The sequence below is a fragment of the Lipophrys pholis genome (genome assembly GCF_963383615.2).
Source record: "Lipophrys pholis genome assembly, chromosome: 7".
NCBI classification, from domain to species: Eukaryota; Metazoa; Chordata; class Actinopteri; order Blenniiformes; family Blenniidae; genus Lipophrys; species Lipophrys pholis.
In genome coordinates, this window is record NC_137638.1 from 2,514,311 (window position 1) to 2,534,203 (window position 19,893).

Consider the following 19,893-nt stretch of genomic DNA (forward strand, 5'->3'; position numbering starts at 1 on the left):
CCAATGATTCTGTTACGTTTCTGTTTCGTGCTTCTGGGTGAAGGGGCTGTCAGGTGAACCTGCATCGCACGCCTAAGCCTGACCTGCTAAATGAAGAATGAAGTTGAAAAGGGGGCGACGAACTACTGACCCAATTGTCAAGCGAAGGGTGAGTCAGAGCGCCACCTAAAGGGCAGTTCAATTCGAGAACGTCGCTTTGGCCTTCAATATAAGAGTCTTTTTTCTTAGTCGAGAGTTTCGTGACCACGAGTAGTGGGCGGAGCAGGATTCAGCACTTGAACCTGCTGAGTCATGTTGAAAACATCCTTGCAGAAGCACAGAGGCTCCTGTTGTTCCAGGTTCTGGGTGGAGCTCTGCACCGAGCCTCTGATGTCACGCAACTTTGAGCGACGCAACAATGGAGAACATGCCCATCGTACTAAAAGTACTGAAAACACACCTGCGTGGATAATAGTGGTGATGTCAATTGGCTTGATCAGCTGCCATGTTCTGCATGAAAAGGCGTATTTCCCACCATGAGTGACTCCGACGAACCCATTCGACCTTTTCTGGAATGATGCAATTAGCTTTTTCTTTCGTCTTTTAGCACAATGTCCCAATAAAAGTCTCCAAAAGAAATTTGCTTCCCACAATAATTAAATAGAGAAAAAAAGAATGAAAGACAAACACTCAAGTACTTGGGCATCAGAAGGGAGGCCTTGAGTCGGCAGCTTATCCAACCCTGGTGGAGGCCCCGTTGACGCGACATTTTCAAGTGAAAACACAAAACCTTTGCTGCGATTTTGGGCGTCCGTCCCCGTCTCAGATGGTAGGAACGCTGCTTCTGCGCTTGTGCACTACAGCCGTGGAAAATACGTTTAAGTAGATCGACGATAAGAACTTGGTGCCTCCAGAGTGTCATGACTCACAGTCCAAAGTGTCCCGGGACTTGGTAGTGTTATAATTGAGTCGGCCGTCTGTCCATACGAATGTCCATACACTCTCATTGTTAGTGTGTATAGCGGATTGTTCTCTGCAAGCATTTGTGTGTGGTTTCATTACAAAAAACAACAGACAGCGCCAACTTGTGGCCTGGCATACTAACATTTTTTTCCACTGTCTTTGCGGTTTCCGTAAAAATGGACATTGGTTTCAGAACATTGCCAAATTTTTTCGTCTTCACTTTGTGTAAATGGTTCCAAGGGGACATTAATGACTAAACGTGGTCTCAAATGCGCTTGTTTATTTGTTTAAGTTTTGGAGAAATCATGCACAAGAACATGCAAACTCAACAAAGACGGATCCCTGGAATTAGTCCCAGGTCTTCTCTATGTGTGGAGCACTGACAGTTTCAGTTCAGAATCTTTCAAACTCACTAAATATTATCCGTCAACCAGTGAGCCGGAAAGAAGCGTTTCTTTATAATGCAAAATAAATCAAGAATAGTTCAAGACAGAACTGCAAAACTACATGAAATTCCATAATTTTACCATTTCAAAGTATTTTATTGATGCCTTATAAATGGTAAATGCATTGAGGCACATTACAAAGTCATTGAATCTTGAGCTGAAGTCTTGGAAGACATTTCTCTCCTTAATCGACTCGCTTTGAATCGTCCTCGGAATGTCTGCTGCAATGAAAACCAATAAAGCGTGAGAAAGATTGTTTTACAGAATTTTATTTTTTTCGGGGGCTCATGTACAAATCACATTAATCTCAAGAAGAAGAACAGCGTGCGTACCTTATGTCGCACCAACATTCATATGCGCACAAAATCCTAAAGTCAAACCTTCAGCACACAAAACCGCTCGACTCGGAATCATCCGAGGACATCTCTGGGCTGTGGGGACTTGTAGTGCACTTCTCATTGGGCTTCAAAAAGCATTTACCAGCAGCTCCAGAGATGAAACGACAGATTTATTGGTAGTCAAAAATAAAAATGACGATGGGCTTTAAACTTGGCAGACTTTTGAACATGTCAGGAAATGAGTGTTGAGACGCATTTCTTTTAATATCACTCCGTGGCCTCAACAAGAGAAACTAAACCATCGGGAGAAAAGCAGCCAACAAATATTGTTATCGGTCAAATACAGGAAAAGTGTCCTTTAAATGGTCTGTGAGGAAAGTGTGAGTCACCTCCTGTTACACATTATTTTCCTACATAAACTGGTTCATAGTCCAGCAGCGAGGCGCGGCGGCCGTTATCTCCCGACACACTCCTCAAAACAGCAAAGTTAGCTCACATTTACATCGAGTGTGGGGAGTTCTAAACAAGTTCCTGATCTTATACTAAAGCAAAACCTCACCATGATGTACAACTACTCAAATTAAATAAATACAAAGAAAAGTTCTGGTGAGGGAATATTAGGGCGACATTAAGAGGGGGGGGGGGAACAAAACATTAACTTTTTTTTTTTTTTTATTAAGTACATTTGTTTTTAGAATTAAGCCAGTTTACCTATTTTTGGTTGAACAAATACAAATCTTAACAAAATGAAGAATTTTGCATAAAATGTCAAAGCGCGATTGACTAAAATAGAAATTCATTCACTTTTTTGGGGGATGTAAAACATATAAATAAGCTTTTAAAAGACAGGAACAGTCATGACATTGTGTTTTAGGCAGGCGCACTGACTTTAGTCAGCTAGTCTGTAACTATATTAGTAAGCTAAAGACAGTTCAGTGCTTGGTACCAACTAAAATCAAAACAAAACAAAATGGGTCGCCAGAGCGAGTCAATCTCGGCCCGCTTTTGCATCGGATGCCCTTCTTGCTCCGAAAACCCAGATCCCAAACAATCAAGACGACTTGACCAGTAACCAGGAAAAAAAATGGTTAAATTTAAAAAAATTACCCGAATGAAGTTTTATACGTCACTACTGCCACCTAACGCCCAAAAAAGGGATGACGCAGATTTTCCATACACTCCCTTTAAGCTCACAAATATTTTGCCTAAAAATCCCTGAGAAAATACATTTAATGCATCTTGATTTCTTTTTTTTTTTTCCCCCTTAGTGGTCCTCTTACACTATTGTGCAACAATCGTCTTTCTACTAGCATGTTTGCATAGTTGTGTTTATTTTGGCCTTTTGTATTTTACTTTAGAGGAAACAGAAAAACACCAAAAAAAAGCAACAGACAGAAACGTAAAATAAGAGCAAAGAAGTCATGTAACATTATGATTACATCCATAAGAAGAAATGAGACGCAGAGGGAAGCATGTTCAAATCTCTTATTAGTGTGATGCGCACGTAAAAAAATTAAATAAACTAAGGGTAGGGCCCATGGCGTCGTAGTGCAGTACAATAGAAATACCTGAGCAGAACGCGCCGAGGGTGGACGAACCTGTCCGGTGTCGCTGTGATTGTGTCTGAAATGTAACGACGAACCAGAAGCGCGGCAGTGCAGACAGGAGCGTAAAACAAGGAAACTCCATCGACGCTCAGGTGCCTTGGTCAAAAAAAGAATCCAGCATTGTATTTAAATAAAAAAATCTGATTACTCTCCAATATTATAACACAATACACCTTTAGCTAGCTCATTGATTGTTCATAGATAAAGACGATTACATTTAAATAATAAATATGTGTGTGGAGAGTAGCAGTCACAGTGAACGAGAATTTTAAATACAATTCCAGCAGTTTTCGTACACACACACACACATGACATGTGTTCATTTGAAATACTTCACATTGCTTAAACGGAGCTGGAGATAATAAAACTGCTTTCAGCCGGAGCGAAGAAAAACCCAACAAACACGTGGAGTCGTCATTTCTGGAGTTTGTTTGAGGAATTGAACTTAATCTGCTGTCAGAGCTGTGATGTTCAGTGCAGGTAAAGCAGCAAGAAGCAAAACAGCAGCAGCTTGAGTCAAATACACTCAAAAAATACTAATGAGTGTTTGGACTTTTTTTGTTTGTTTGTTTTTTTTTTTAACTTGTGTTTGAGGGAATATCTCCTTAAACTAGCAAGAACAAAAAACGAAAACTTGAGTAAGCAGCCTGGTGCTTTTGGTCGATGCATGAGAACGGGCTGAATTGAGGCCTCATCAAAATGCTTGCGACGCAAACTTCAGTCGCGCTCGTGAAAACTCCAACCGGAGACTTCGGAGTGGAGGAGTCAGACGAGACGGCTGCAGTCGTGAATTGGTAACACTGTTTGACGTCATCCAACGATTGGCTGCGGACTTCGCCGACAACAATCGGATGGTCCCTTTCCGCATGAAAGCTTCCGACCCGGCTAGCGTTCGTAGTGACCGGCCTGAAGCGCCTGGTCCCTGATGGTCTCAGCGGTCCGCTTCTGGCTGAGGTCCAGCAAGGCCCTCAGCAGGCTGTTCAGGCTGGCGTCTCGGCCTTCCTTCTCCACCCATTTGTTCAGCAGCTCGTGGATGCGGTCCTCGTACTGCTGGTGGTCGCAGCCTTTGATGACGTTGTCGCTGATTCCCAGCGAGCGGAAGAACCGCCGGTAGTAGTCCACGTTGAGGTCCTCGAAATACTCGAAGCACGCCCTGAGGGACTCCTCACCTGCACAGTGATGAGAAGGAGTTAGGCGGGGGGACTGAGACATTGCAGCCCGATTGTTGTGCGAAGGAGTAAAAACACTGCACCTTTCACAGGGACAAGCTGTGGGAATTCCTCCTCCTGTATGAGAAGAAGAGAAACGATGAGTCACAACCTGCATCCAACACAATCGTTCACAACAAGGTCACATTCAGGCCCGTCGTTAGTAACAGCAACACATGAGTGTAATGAGCACGGAAGCAACAGCAAGAAACGAGTTAAAGACAATCTCTCCCCCTTTGAGTCATGAACTGACGTGACGATCGGATCGCATGTGCAACCGGAAGGGCATTCGGTGCAAAATTTAAAGTCTAAGAATCGTTTTTAAATCTCATCCAGGGTTTCGACAAGCGTGATTCTCAATCTAGATCAAGGGAGTTAAACACGTTAGTGCAGGAGCCACATAATACGGCCTAATTTCATCTTCGCTGAATCGGACCGGTAAAATAATGTCACAATAACCTTGAAATTTAAAGTTCATCTTCGTTGCGGCGCAGAGTGTACCTGATGGAGATATCTATATTTTCACAAAACCAATCAATTCCTAATGAAAATGACTGCAAACTCAACGTGCAGCATGGCTTTGAGGCTAATGCTAGTTTGCTATCTTTCATGGTAACATCACCGATCTCTCCGCTCGGGTCTGTGTTGTGTTTTTGTCTGCTACTCGTAAGATTTTTTTTTTGGTTTTGTTTAAGTCTATGTTTTAGTCTACGGCCGGACTGCAGCTTCTTGCCGGTCGGTTTTGGCCCGCAGGCCTTATGTTTGACACCCAGTATCTAAATCAAGAGAGTCATCTTCCTGTCCCGACTATGTGTGGGTGAATATTTAACCGTTTCTCATTTGATGTCGATGTTAATCTGTGACTCGCCGACTTCAGTTTCCAACAATCTCTCAAAAAGGAGGACGGACGACGTGTTCGACTCTAGTTTGATACGATAAATTCAACCGTAGTTCATTTCCTCGTGTCTCCTTGACACTCCTGTGGGGTTTTCTTTAGTGTTGATGTAGAATGAAGGTTTTGTTGACGGGGGTCAGAAAACCTCAAAGCCGAGGCAGTAAATCATGAGGTGAGTCACCGGGGCAGGTCGTAAACCTGAAATCGGACAATAATGACGAGCCCCACCTAAGAAATTTATCGGCTGTTTCCCTACAATGTTGTGAAATTCACTCTAAACAATCTTGTGTTTTTTTTGCGGGGTGGGGGGGGGGGGGAGCAAAGCAAAGACAGAAGCAGCTGGGGGAGGAAGAGAGGCGAGGACAGCAGCAGGGTTGGAAGGTTGGAGTGGAGAGGAGCCGGCGCTCTCACCCTCCTGTCGGGACGGCCGGGCGTGGCGAGGCTGGCTGGGGGGACGGACACAGGGGAGGCAGCGGAGGCGGGCAGGCCGATTAGGCTGTGCTGGGAGTTACTGGCTGAGCTGGTGAGGCTTTCGCACAGACGTTCACGCTCCTCCTCCTGACCGGCTGCAGATTTGACTCTCACCAGTTGGCGGGAAAGGCTCAGAGTGTTGCTGCTCTGCCTTCGGGCTTCTGAGTCTCGTTGTACTTCAAACGGGAAGTTGTACTGCTGGAAAACATTGTTTTTTTTAAAAACAAAAAAAAGCTCAGCTCGTTTTCCACCTATCTTGTGAAGGGAAAGCAGAGTATCCAGTAAAAACAGGAAGAACATGCAGAACCCACACATGGTGAAACGAGAGTACCAACCATGACACTACGACTCGTTTACATGACAACGTTTGAAGTGAAAACGCATCGTTTTTGTTTCAAAAAAGTTTCCCGTTTACACAGCAACGTTTTGAAAATGTCTGTTTCCACAATAGCGGCAGAAATGGTGAAACGGTGTAGTTAGCATGCCAGGCCATGAGTTGGCGCTGTTGGTTGTTATTGTAATGAAACACATGTAGCAGAGAGCACTACGTTCTAAACATTAACAATAGAAGCACGCTGACTCTAGTGGACAGACGGCCAAGTTGGATTGTTATTAAGGTGACTGTCAAAATAAAAGTACCAAGTCCCAGGACAATATGGACTGGGAGCCACGAGAACAAAATGTTTGTTTCGTCCATCTACTCACACATAAGCAGTAGCAGCATTTCAGAAAAGTTGTGTTTAACCCCCGTTCCCACGGCGACTGAGCATTTTCAAAACTTAAAACCCTTGTTGCGTAAACAGGGTCTAATGAGCTTCTTAAGACAATAAAGGAAGTGACTCACCAATTCAGTCTTCATTGAATCAGGTAGATCTGGCTGAGAGTCTGCAAAAATAACAAAGAGAGATGATTACGCAACTTTTCAGGAATCCCCTAAAAATCCCACTCAAGCAGCAGTTTAACCTCTGGATTAAAATTAAACTCAAGATGCATTTCTCTCAATCAAATCTACACTGCGTTAGGAGAAAGGCCAGAGAGAGACCGTTGCTCTTCGTCCAGTCCAAAGCTTTGGGCTGCGCCGATCGGCGGTGCCAGTTTGTGTTGGAGCTGGCACCAACAACCTTCTTCTCATGCTTCGTCGGGGCACCAAACCACCAACGACTGTAAAGTTTCTTTCCCACTCGCCTGATCGCTTGCGTCTCCACTTGTATAGGCCCAGAGCGATGATGAAGACGACACACACGGCCACAGCAGTCGCGACACACACCACAGTCACCACGATGGAGTCTGAGGAAGAAAGGGGGAAAACAAAAAGGCCATGTAACAACCAATCACGTGATCATCTGGCCGTTCGTAATATAATAAAGCTGATGATGTAATGAAATAGAAGAAGATTGAGAGAAAGGGCTACATCGTGTGTTTCCTCAATAAATGAATGTGATAATTAGGTCTTCCATTAGATCTATTTTTGATAAGCAAACTGCACAAAAAAAAATAAAAAATTCTGTGGAAACAACTTTACTGAAATGCTGCTACTGTGGATTCGCATCTCGGCTGGAGTAAACAGTTCTTCTGCACATGCTCAGTAGAGACAATCAGAACAAAGTTTCCTCCGTGGTGTCATGGCTCCCAGTCCATATTCTCCTGGAACTTCGTACTTTTATTTTGACAGTCACCGTAATAACAATCCAACTTATTCGTCTGGTAATGTTTATGACGTATTGTTCTCCACGTGTGTGGTTTCATTACAAAAACAACCAACAGCGCCAACTTGTGGCCCGGTATGCCAACTACACCATTTTCAGTGTTTCCGCCTTTCCTTGGAAACGTGAAACATTTCTGAAACGAAGACGTTTTCACTTGAAACTTTGCCGTGTTTTGTTTATCAGTTAGCCTTTACTTATCGTTCAGAAATGGATTTACTTGATTGGTAAATATATGAAAATGAAAGAGCTGAAAGATCAATGTCTTTGAAATATGTCTTGGACTATTGAATGACATTATAGAAGATATACATGTGATGTGTAAAATTTGGATTCGATATGAAAACTGGACTGTAAGATCTCCCTGATTATATATTCTTAAGAAATTAAAGAATTGTCGTGTAAACAAGGCCTAGAAGAAGCTCTGCACGCCTGTGATGATGATCTTGGCACCTGAGGGAGCGCCGGGTTTGCTCTGGATTTTCTTGCACTCCGTGTTGGTGGTGGACGTGCAGTTCCTCACCACCTCCTCGTCTTTCTTGCACCTATAGTTTGGAGGCGGAGAAAGAAAGAGCGCGTCAGCCCGCAAGCCCAAAAAGCCACGAATCGACCATAAGCGCGGCGGACTCAAAGGCGCGTCATGGCTCACTCGGGTGTGTTCTGTTTACACTCACCGAATGCACCTCTTGCAGACTTCACACGCCTCGTCCGGATGACAGAATCTCCCCGGCTTGCACTGACATTTGCCGTCTTCGGCATGGGTGCACTGCTTCACGAGCTCCTGATCTGAGGGGGCGGCGACAAAACGACCTTGTTAAGTCCGAGGTCATGGGTCATGCTCCCTCCGGCGGTCGATAGCGAGCAGGCGGAATTACCTGAGCGGCACTGCGTGCACGGGAAGCATTTGGTGAGATCGCTGTCGTGCTCGATGTACGTCCCCGAGTCGCACTCCTCGCACTGCCCCGCCTCACCGAATCTGGTGCAGGGGGATTTCACATATGTACCTGACACATAGGAAACACTCTTGTTAGCCGAGCCCTCGCGGCCGCCGTGACGGAGCGGCGGAGCCCAGGTTGTGTCTTACCGGCTCTGCAGTAGAGGCAGCAGAGGTCACCGTGGCGATACTGCAGACCCCCCGTGCAGGAGACATCCCGCCGCGTCCTGTTGAGCCCCGAATCCAGAGGGAACGCCCCCGTGGGGTGTGAGAAGACTATCCAGCATGCAGAAAAAACCTTTGGAAGACAAAACAATCATCAATATTTAGTTTTAACCCAAAAGGGAAATCTCTCATCGTACTCGACTTCAGTTACAACACGCGGCGGTTTGTAGTGAAAACGGAAGACTTCTGTTGTGTTTCGAGTGTCTGTTCCCACAACATCGGTGCCGAGACACCGAAAGCGCAACTTTTTGAAAAATTCGCCGTCTCCACGGAAAGAGGCACAACTTTTTGAAACGTGTGGCCTGGATGCTGACTACATCATTTTCAGTGTTTCTGTGGAAACGATCATCGTTTTTGAAATGCTGCGGTGTAAAGGCATAACTTTTCTCAAACCAAAATAATGGATTCAAATTTTTTTATAATTTTACTGTATTTATATCCTACCTTATGATCCATTAATGCCAACATAAAAAAACTAATCCTACGATGTTGACTTACTCAAGTTGACCATTATTGAGCAACAGCAGCAACATTTGTATTTATTTAGTCTCATTTTATTGAGCAACTTCATTGCTTGAGACACTTTTATAACTCGGAATTAAAAAAAAGGCAATCTGTAGGCCATAGTTCATTCTAGTTTTTATCCATAAAAATTAACCATAGGCCAAAATTAGCCAGTTTGGACTCTACATCTCAATACTCCTGAATTCCAATGGAGCAAATAGCACGAAGAACAGAAAGAAACTGAGCAGAAATGAGGCTTAAAAACAAGCATTACGTAAGAGAATGAAAAGAAAAAAAAACATAAGTGGGTCAGAAATCATTGGAACACACTCAGTTAGAAATCTTTCAGGTGAACGTGTGTGTGCGGCGCTGATAAAGCTGTGTGCCTGAAAACAGCCTCAAACAAGCCGTAAAAGAAAAGACGGTGACATCATGAAGGTCCGAGTCCAAGCCTGCACGCGTAAACAGCTCAAATTAATCAAAATAAAGAGATTAAAGTTAAAGAAAACATTTTTTTTTTAGGTATCTGTACATTGAATTTTACTATTCCTTCACCAATATCTAGTTTGTCAAGGTTTTCTTTTCTTGAAATAAAGACGTGCAGAAAATTAATGTAGTATTTTGGTTCATAATAGCTTTATCCTTCCATCATCACAGTTTTAGGAATTTACATCTATAATTTTTGAAGCATTCCTTTAAAAAATACACTACATTTTGTTTATTTTGTGTTGAGGCAGTGCGTCGTCTTTGGGCTTTTCGGGATTCCTTTAACTTCCTGTGTGCAGCAGAACTTTATTTTATTTAGTCGAAAATTGTGAGAAAATTAAAAAAATCTAAATGATTTATGTGCTGCGTTGACAAAATTCCCTTTTAGGTAAAATAATCGTCAGTAGTGTGGCTATAAACAAGCGCGTGTAAAGTTCAGATCAAGACTTTAGGAAGAGAAAATGTTAGAAATCGAAAATGTCAGTTTTTCTACTTAAGCTCGTATTTGAGTTTTTCCGAATTTTGTGGGGTTTTTTTTTTTTTTGAATCATTTAGATTTTTATCTGTTAGCTGATTAAAATTGAAGACAGTGGTGTCGTAGAGAGCGGTTTTGGTCTTGACTACAACAGTAGAAAACACTTTTTTTTTTTTTAAAAACCACCAGAGTTGGGCTGCTGTGCTAAATGTGTGTTAAAATGTCAAATTTCAAAATGCAGTGCAGTGGGTAGCAGTAAGGGTGCTCACGGTTCCAGTCTGGGTGTTAGAAGTGTTCCTGTGTGCAGGTGGTTAAGATTAAAGTAACATTTTATAAGAATACAGCTGAGAAATGTGCTGATTCAAACAAAACCAACAGCCTCCTGTTTTTAAAAAGGTTAATGTCTTACATATTAACCCTCAGACTTGTTCTTGCTTGTATTAGTCATTTATAGCTGTGTTTGGCATCCAGCATTTTTAATAACAGCCTCAAACTTAATTCTTTGTAAAAAAGGAATGCGTGTCTACATTCTTAGTCATCCAACCATTCCTCATAGGGGTGGATGAGCCTCGATGTGTAATAGTGGTGTGATCGGTTCAATACACGGCGCTACACCCGTGTGTCACACTTCTAAGGCCGGATCCGAGCAGGTGGGTGTGGCAGACGAGGAGGGGGGATTTCGTTCAGACAAGTGTAAAGTCCACAGAAGAAACTCGAAGCACTGATGGAGGGAAAAACAATAATTCGAATCTGGAAACATCAATTTCAACTTGTGGAACAGGCTTCAAATGGAATAACGGGGTGTTTGCCAACTAATTGTCACCTGGTATGGATCGTAAGATGTGTCCAAATATAGTCAACAACCTGGCCAGGTTCAATAAAAAAGCCAAATAAGGAATTTGTTTCCTAACAGCGTCGCAGCCGCCCTAATCTGCTGAAAGATCCCATGTGGCCGTGGCCGTGCCTGATTGGAGCCTCTTGTGGGCCGCTTTTGGCCCAGGAACCTTATGTTTGACCCCCCCCCCCCCCCCCGCTATAGAACAAAATAGCAGCTGGATATTAAGCGGAGGTGGAAACAGTACAGACAGTTTACATCAAGTACAACAGTCACACTGCTTGGATTGGACTCGATTGCAAATGATAGTACAGTTGCAACAAAAATACTCAAGTCAACGTATCCTAACAAAATAAATGAAAAATAAATACATAAACTATTTAATGTGTAAGTTACTTTTGGACTGAATTAATTCAAAGGACCTACATGAAATAAGTTTGGAGCAACACAGAGTATCTTATCCTCGGGTTTTACATGCAAAAACAAAGATAAATTGGATATATTACATTTATTTATTATATTAGGAATAGTTCGAATATGATAATAAACCAAATTAGTATTGAAGTAAGTAAATTTGCAATCCACTGAAAATAAAGTTTAAATACCCCAAACAAATACTTGCATGTGATCATTATTTCATGTTCAGATTATATAATGCTTCTCAAATAAGATAGATAGATAGATATTTTAGCACGTTTGAAATCGGCTCGCATAAACAACACACATTGGCCATCTGATGGATGAAATTGTAGTATATTTTGATATCGGGATGCTCTAAAATTCAGCTTTTTATGAAAAATCGAATGAAACTTTACAGCCGGATTGAAGATGGTGTCCTTGAAAATAATTCACATGTGTTTTACTTCCGAGTTTTGGCCGACTACATGCGGAAATATCAATTTCTTTTCTAAATTTGCACATTTTCCAATGAGGATCTGGACGTGAAAACCAGGAAGACTCCAGCTTGGAATTAGAGCGCAGTTTAGGTTATAATATATTACTTCCTATAAGTTAAATCACAAACTATCCCTGACAAAAAACTATTAAGCGGTCTAGCGTCTAAAATAACTAAAAAAAGAAAAGTTAGTTAACTTTTTCTTTAAGCCAATGAGGAATTTCACACCCGACAAAAAACTTTTAACACGTAAATGCGACATTTCAGCGAAAAGACAGACAGAAGACTCTGAAAGTCTCACGTCCATCCAAGTAAAAATATACACCCGAGTCAAACTGATGATTAAAAGCAAGAATTAAACGAGACTTACAAGCAGAATACTGCACATCTTTTAGTTTAAAAATCCAAGCGCCTTCTCGTCGGCTCATTCCACAGACGTTCTGACGCGCGGCGCGTGCCTCTCCTTTCCACTCAACTCAGGTAAAACCACTTCATCGTACGTGGTGACGTGATCCCTAAACCACGCCCACCGCGCAACCTCCCATGACGCAACAGGCTGTTTACTCCCTGAGTGAAGGCACCTGTTTACAAGAATAGTTTATAAAAAAGGGGGAGTTTTCTCTCTTGTTCTATAAATTACACATTTTACTTCTTCAGTTTAGACCAGGTTCAGACTGGTTCTGTACTTTGGACTGGTATTAAACTGGTCTCATGAGGTTCAGACTGGGTCTGGGGTTTCTCTTGGATGAGCCTCAAGGTTTAATCGTGACACGAGTAGCTCAATACATGGCGCCACACTGCATCGTGCCAGTTTAACACACTTCTACGGCGAGAAGCCCAGTGGAGGCAAAAGCAATAAATCCGGAGACAAATCTGGAAGCATCACTTTCAATTTGTGGAACAGGTTTTGAATTGAACGACGGGGTGTTGGCCAACGAATTGTCACCTGATATGTATTGTGAGATGCGTCCAAATACAGTCAATAACCTGGCCAGGTTCAATAGGAAGCCAAATGAGGAAGTCGTGACACATACATTGTTTCCTCCGCATTCATCTGCTGAAAGATCCCATGAAGGAGCGTCTCCCAGCATTTCTCGGTAGTTTCAACTGGGTTCAGACTTTTTTTCTTTTCTACAGTTTAAACCAGGTTTAGACTGGTTCTTTTCTTTGGACTGGTATTAAACTAGACTGGGTCTGGACTGCGCTCCCGTAGTTGTTTCTACTACTTTTTCTGTCATTTTTGTCTGTAGTGTGATCATTCGGTTTATTTTAATAAATGATATATCAGTATACACTGGTACACACCATCTCAGCCCACTAGGTGTCACTGTATGACAACAGAATGTTGCTGCAGCGCCACAGAACAACCTCGATTAAGACTGTATTGATAAAAATGTACATCAGAAAACAGAAACGGGGAAAAACGATAGAGTTGTGAGAGTTGTGAGAAACTTGTAAAGGAAAGGAAGAAAAAAAAAAACTGTTACCGTGATGAAGAAAACAAAGAAGGCTAACTGAGGAATAAAAGCACGACACCCAGCGCTGAGGATAAATTGCGCAGAACAAGGATTATCGACGGACATGGAAAAATAAAAGCATGTCATACACCAGGGTGACTTACTTAAATATGTTTATTTATTATCGTGACTTATTTTTGTTAATAGATGCAACTTATATTCCAGAAAAAAAACCAGTAAGTTTATACATGTAACACACTGAGGGGACCGGCTGGACGAGGGAATTGTCATGCACGCCGCGTGTTTTCCTGTTTAAAAATAAGAAAAATATGGTTATTATCTTCAACACGAGGTGGTATGTCATGTTCTGCAGGATGAACCATAGGGGGCGCTCCCTGAGGTCACAACTAAGGTCAAGGGTGTCGACTCACCAGTGTTTTGTCACACGCAGTTTTAGATTCAATATCCTTCTAGAGTCCTGATATAAAGTTCATTGTCTCCCAGCAACTTGGGGGAGAGAGAGAGAGAGAGAGAGAGAGAGAGAGAGAGAGAGAGAGAGGAGAGAGAGAGAGAGAGAGAGAGAGAGAGAGAGAGGAGAGAGAGAGAGAGAGAGAGAGAGAGAGAGAGAGAGAGAGAGAGAGAGAGAGAGAGAGAGGAGAGAGAGAGAGAGAGACTTTGAAAGCCTTTTCGAGTGTAGAACCTCTGATGCTTTATTTATGAATAGATTTTTTTTTTTATGAAGTGTTTTTGTTGTTCTCAGGACATGAAAACTTTTACATCCTGAAAATACGATTTTTTTCACAAAGTTAGGAAACGTCCACTCCAGCCTGTGCCTGAGCGTTCAACATTATGAACTTACTGTAATAATAAACAACTTGTGTTTTATTGTAAATATACAAACTCTTGTCTGTTTCTATACTTTGAGAAACATTTCACCCATTTCTTCGGACGTTCCAGCACTGTGTACGTGTGTATAGACCGACAACTGTTTAGGCCTGACAAAAGAAACCAATGACATTCATTCCTGTGAATCTCACACCTAAATGAGTCAAACCTTCTCCGACTGGAGAAACATTGTGTGTTTTTAAGATGCAGGACTGGCATTGCAATGCACTTTGTGCACTTTATGTGTTTTTTTCTGTGGCAAAAACTGACATTTTAGTCTCTGCATCGCTGAACGCTTCTATATTCATCACATCTCGGCTGCAGGAGAGTGTGCAAAATGTATATTTTAAATAATTAGCTCATTTACCATAGTTTCCGGACTATAAGCCACTACTTTATTCACACGCTTTGAACCCTGCTGCTTAAACAATGTCGAGCTAATTTTTTGAAATTTTTATAAGTTAATGAGCTTCATACCTCCGATACATTGGTGATGCGTTCAGGTGCATCACGTAACTCCGAATTTTCTTTTTTTTTTCTTTTTAAATTTGGTGGTGCAGCTTATATTCAAGTGCACTCAACAGTCCGGAAATTACATTATTTAACGACAATTGACACCTATTACAAATCACAATGTCACATTATATAAATTGTCCTTTATTATAATAAGTACTGCAGAGCTATCGAACGCCATGTAACCATGTAAAAGTTTGAACGTTTACTTCATATTCACTGTTTAGCAAAACGCTGGCGTTGCCAGTTTAACATTATCTGTTGAACAGTTGTCTGCAGCACACAGATATGCAGCCCGACAGGAAGCAGCGAGTTGAATGGAGAACGCCACAAAAAAAAAATTCATAAAGCCTCCGTCTCAGTCGGCTGATTGTGTCCGACTGTCTGAGCTGCAGCCGAAGACGTCTCGCCGTCCCGCGGGATTGGACTCAGGAGTGCTTTTTGTGACCCGCCGGTTTAAACTGAGGAACGGGGACCGTTCGGTCGATGGACACCCTGCTGTGCACTTCGGCTCATCAACATCTGACTCTACGTTCCTGCAGCTCAGCACTGCTTTTCTGGTTTCACCCGGTGAATTTGCAGAAGCATTCAGAGCCTGACGCGTGCGTCTCTGCGTTTCTGCTCTGCTAACGAGGCAACTTGTGTTGTTGATGATAAGGCCAGGGAGGAGGCTGAAACCTCTGAGCCGCGTCCTGTTTCCCCAGATAAGACATGAATTTTAGATTCAATAACTTCTGCTCGTTGGCTGGATCGAGTTCCACATCCATGGATGATATGGAGAAAAAAAAGGGGTTTTAGGTTCTCTTATGGAGTCACAGAGGAAGAGGAGACATTGAAGGCTTGAAGTAGATATTTCTGCGTCTCGGTGCAGAGGGATCATCTCAACTCACTTTACTCAATTTTCTTGTATGAAGAGACGACCGGAGGCAGCGGAGCGCTGTTACTGCGCATGCGCAACACCCCCCCTGTGGTAAATAGTTCCTTCTGCTCAGGCGCTACTAAACAAACATGGCGGCCCCCGTAGTGGATTGACTCTTTTCTAGTTCATATCGGTAGTTTAATAGTTGAGACTCTCCTCTGATAGCATCCGATTCCTCATCAGTCCATACGGATGTCAGGTTCTCTCCATTTTGTTCACATTTATAGTGTATTGTACTCTGCACACGTCTGTGTGGTTTCATGACAATAACAACCAACAGCGCCCTCCAGTGGCCCAACATACTAACTGCAGTGTTGTCAGTGTGTCTGCTGCTGCAGTGGAAACAGATTAGATGTCGTCACACGAAACGTTGCTGTGTACATGGGGCCTCAGAGTGTATCAGTCATAATTTAATCATGTTTAGCATGTAGCATCGTCGTTGTGTGAGCCCCGAAACTCTTTAGCATGTAGCGTGTAGCATTTAGCACGGAGATACTAGTAGAGGTATCCTTACATCCCTAGTTTCCATGCAGTGTCCATTCATGCCACGCAAATTCAAAATGGCTGAACTTTTAACTTGGAGGAGTTTTTCTTAATTTCCACTAATTCCCCCACACAAAAACAAAACAAACAATCAAACAGGACGAGTGACGTCAAAGTAATGGATGACAGCCATGGCGGTGTGTTTTTTTTCTCGCAAAACAAATATGAAAAGCAGATTACTGTCTCTCATTTACTTCACTGTAAGATTCTTACGTAGATTCTTTGACACAGGCCAAGCTAATATGGGAAGAAAAAACAAACGCAAAAGTCTCATAAATGACTCAGTTATACAATTTTGTAGAAGAAAGAGCATAATATAAATGACTGAAAGACATGACAGACCTAGCGATATTTCTAGGAAGATATTCTCACATTTCAGTTATTCTTGTATGAGTCTTTTTTGGACTCCCTTGTCAAAAGTTGGTTTTATTCATATTGTGTGGTTTTCTTGCCTTGCTATCAAATTGGATCCTTGACATTCTAATATGTAACACTGCCTCACATATGACGGAAATCACCAGGGAGTTTTCTGGATTTGATTCAAATGATGAAACACTTGTGTTCCTTATTTGATTTGAACACTCAGCAGACCATGCCCCAGCCCAAACCCTCCGTTCACAGTCATTTAACCCATTCATGTAGTCCAAAATCCTTTAACAGGCAGAAATAAAAATCTTAAAAATTGCACATGATTTATTATGTATTCTGTAATCCTGGACTCCTCGTCTGGACTCTGCCTAGTCTAGAATTTGAGGTTGTAATAAAATTGTCCATATTTGTAGGTAAGAGAGCTGCGCTATCCAAAGTTGGATGGATTCTCCTCTCTTCGTCAGACCATGTCCCCCCCCCCCCCCAAACTTTTTTTTTTGGCAGGTTGTTCCTCAGCAGGAAGCGTTGACAGGAAGTGTGTTAAGACGTTAATACGTCGGCCTCCACACACTGAGCTCAAAGAGTGACACATATCTTCGTCTTCTAAAGGACTGCAGACTTTTCAAACTACTGTGGAGTGAGATTTGGTTGCCACATACAGGGCTTTTTTTGTTTTGTTTTTGTTTCGCCTATTCAACCTCAAGTTTACACAACTTCTAATCCTTCCCAAACTAAATCAACAGAAATGACCTATGTTGGACAGCAGAGGGCGCTAGTGGCTAATGAACTAAACCTCAATATTTTAAAAGTCAGTGAACAACGCTCATATTTCAAGGTCATTTTCCTCTTTTTCATTTTGACTCCATGTAGGATTAATTGAATTTCACAATTCACCCTAACACCACCAGGTATTTTGTTTTATTTCAATGTTTAACGACAACGTATTGATATGATATCAAACCATTCTTTTAACATAATGAACTCTTTTTCTTCTGTTCTCAACAATTCTTTAATGTCTGGTGCAAACCTAGACTGTGAAATACAACAGAAACACAAAACTCTTTAACGCTTAAACTTTGACAGGACCATGACACACCTTAGTCTCTCGATCTGACATGGTGGCTTCTGTTCTTAACATGTCGCACAATATCCTTAACACCCTGGCGGCAACATGTGTGTTCTACATGACATACAGAACACCAGTCATGTGTGGCTGAGGCTTTCTATGGTGAGGAATGGCCGTGTTGTGGTCCACTCATTCTTAAAGATACATCTGTCTATTGCAGCCCTGAGGCTCTTTTCTTATGTGGCTGGACTTTTGAAAAATAAAATATTAGTGTGAGACACAGAAATGTGTAATCAAAATGTTTTTTTTTTTTGTTTTTTTTTTTCGTTGTAATTTAAGCAAAAGTCTGTGATTGGGAGCATTTTTTTATTTCAATTTGTTAATACATCTTGTTCTGGAAGTAGTTCAGGTTTTCAGCCACCAGGGGGCTCAACCTTCCCAGGAGACGGTTTAATGGGCTTCGAGCTGAAGTAAAGAAGAAAAAATTGTTTCCCTTTTTCCTCCTGATTTTCACAGGTTAGTTAAGATAAACCACAGATGATGTGTCAAAACAACTTTCATATTTTGTTGTGAAATAACAACGTTATGAAGTGATGTCGTAATGACGGTAGTTTTGGAGCCAGTGTGTGTATTATCTTCATTGTTATGTCCATATTACAAGATGCTAATGAGTATTAGCCGAGCAGGCTACTTAGAGCTGCAGGTTGTGACTGCTGTGCTTGTTTTGGAGCTCCTTTTGTTTTTAGGTAACTTCTTTTGTCTTAAGATGGTTTATGTCAACTTACCAGCATTGCTCGTACTTCTTTTTTTGCGGGTGGGGGGAGGGTTGTTCGATGTTAAAGATTTTATTAGTAATGATGCTAAACGTTGCATATGAAAGAGATATGAGGATGTGTTAATCTTATTCACAATTGTACACAAGTCGGCTGTGAAAACGCATATGGTACTTCAGTGGAAAGGAAAAAACAATATCGCAGGAAATGCGTAGTATATTCAACATAAATATATTTCAATTGAACAGAAATAAAGAGACGGGCAGAAGCGGGGGATGAAACCACTACCTGTTGTCCGTCTCACGTTTTTCTCCTGGTTTTCACCGGTCAATTTAACCTGGAAAATTCAATTCAATTCAATTCAATTTTATTTGTAAAGCGCTAAATCACATCAACAAACATCTCAAAGCGCTCTTACAATGATAGAGTACAACAGGACCCAACTAAACCCTTCCAAAGCAAGCAGGTGTAACAAGCAACAGTGGCCAGGAAAAACTCCCTCGCATGGAGAGAAGGTCATAAGAACTCCCTCTTCAGGAAAACACTTCTTCTATGGGACCTCTCACTGATTCTTTGCTCCCCATCAGGGAATCAAACTCCAGTCTCCCGCGTGACAGGTGTGGATGCTTACCACTATACCGCCATGGCAGTGTTTTCACATCCAACATTCTTCTGCTCGTTGGTCGTTTCTCAGGTTGTACTTCACTTGGGAATTAGATTCAACCCCACTTTTTCTTGAAGTAGCATTTCTTACCTGCGCGCTTGCAGGTTGCCCCAATGATGAAGACGCCATTGTAATCCGTGATACTGCGCTGCGTTCAGTCTTGTGTGGGATCAGGAAACATAAATTCTCTTAAGTTTTGGTGTTAAACTTAATAGTCTGGCTTATTTTACTGTTTTTATTTATTGGTTGTGGAGGCCAATCCCCGGGTGTGATGTTCCTGACACGTGGCCATACAAACAATCCAGGTCCAAGAATATTTTCTTGGGTCACTTTCCCATTTATTTAGCAAAAAGAGTCTTTAAAAACAGATTTACATTTTATTTAGTTATTCCCTATCAATGAACCACTCCCCCCAGTGGTCAAAAATAATAATAAACAAGACTAAACAACTATAAATTAAAGTGAAACTAAAATGGCTCCAACATTGGTAATTGCTAGGAGCTGTCCAAAGCAGCATGTAAAAGCGAACAGTGTCATCAGCATAACTTTATCTGCAGCCACCAGTTGAATACAGTGTGTAGAAAGTGTTGAGTCATGTCTTTCAAAACACCCACTTTTCCTGAAGGCAACATAATTAGGGAAGGCCCAGAGCGCTCTTTGCAACGCCGTGACTCACAAGCCCACGCCCTTCTCTGTCGAAGCAACACCAGAGCACGGCCAAAAGTTTGAAACTGAATAAA

The 19,893-nt window shown here is 42.0% G+C and overlaps 1 protein-coding gene across 5 annotated transcripts; it reads right to left on the minus strand.

The window, feature by feature from the left end:
* Nucleotides 1–1,672: 1,672 nt before the first annotated feature.
* LOC308112014 (tumor necrosis factor receptor superfamily member 10B-like) lies at nucleotides 1,673–12,446 on the minus strand. Of its 5 annotated transcripts, none has more exons than XM_080467186.1 (10): nucleotides 12,335–12,446; nucleotides 8,695–8,842; nucleotides 8,486–8,614; nucleotides 8,285–8,396; nucleotides 8,064–8,155; nucleotides 7,093–7,194; nucleotides 6,752–6,792; nucleotides 6,022–6,102; nucleotides 4,586–4,619; nucleotides 1,673–4,502 (listed from the first exon to the last, which is right to left on the minus strand). In XM_080467186.1, exons 1-10 carry the CDS (start codon nucleotides 12,350–12,352, stop codon nucleotides 4,219–4,221), a joined length of 1,041 nt encoding a protein of 346 aa, XP_080323312.1. In that variant the 5' UTR covers nucleotides 12,353–12,446; the 3' UTR covers nucleotides 1,673–4,218. The 5 variants fall into 5 exon arrangements, with proteins under 5 accessions (XP_080323312.1, XP_080323310.1, XP_080323309.1 ...); XM_080467184.1 differs by having other exon boundaries at nucleotides 5,848–6,102; XM_080467183.1 differs by having other exon boundaries at nucleotides 5,848–6,105.
* Nucleotides 12,447–19,893: the final 7,447 nt, after the last annotated feature.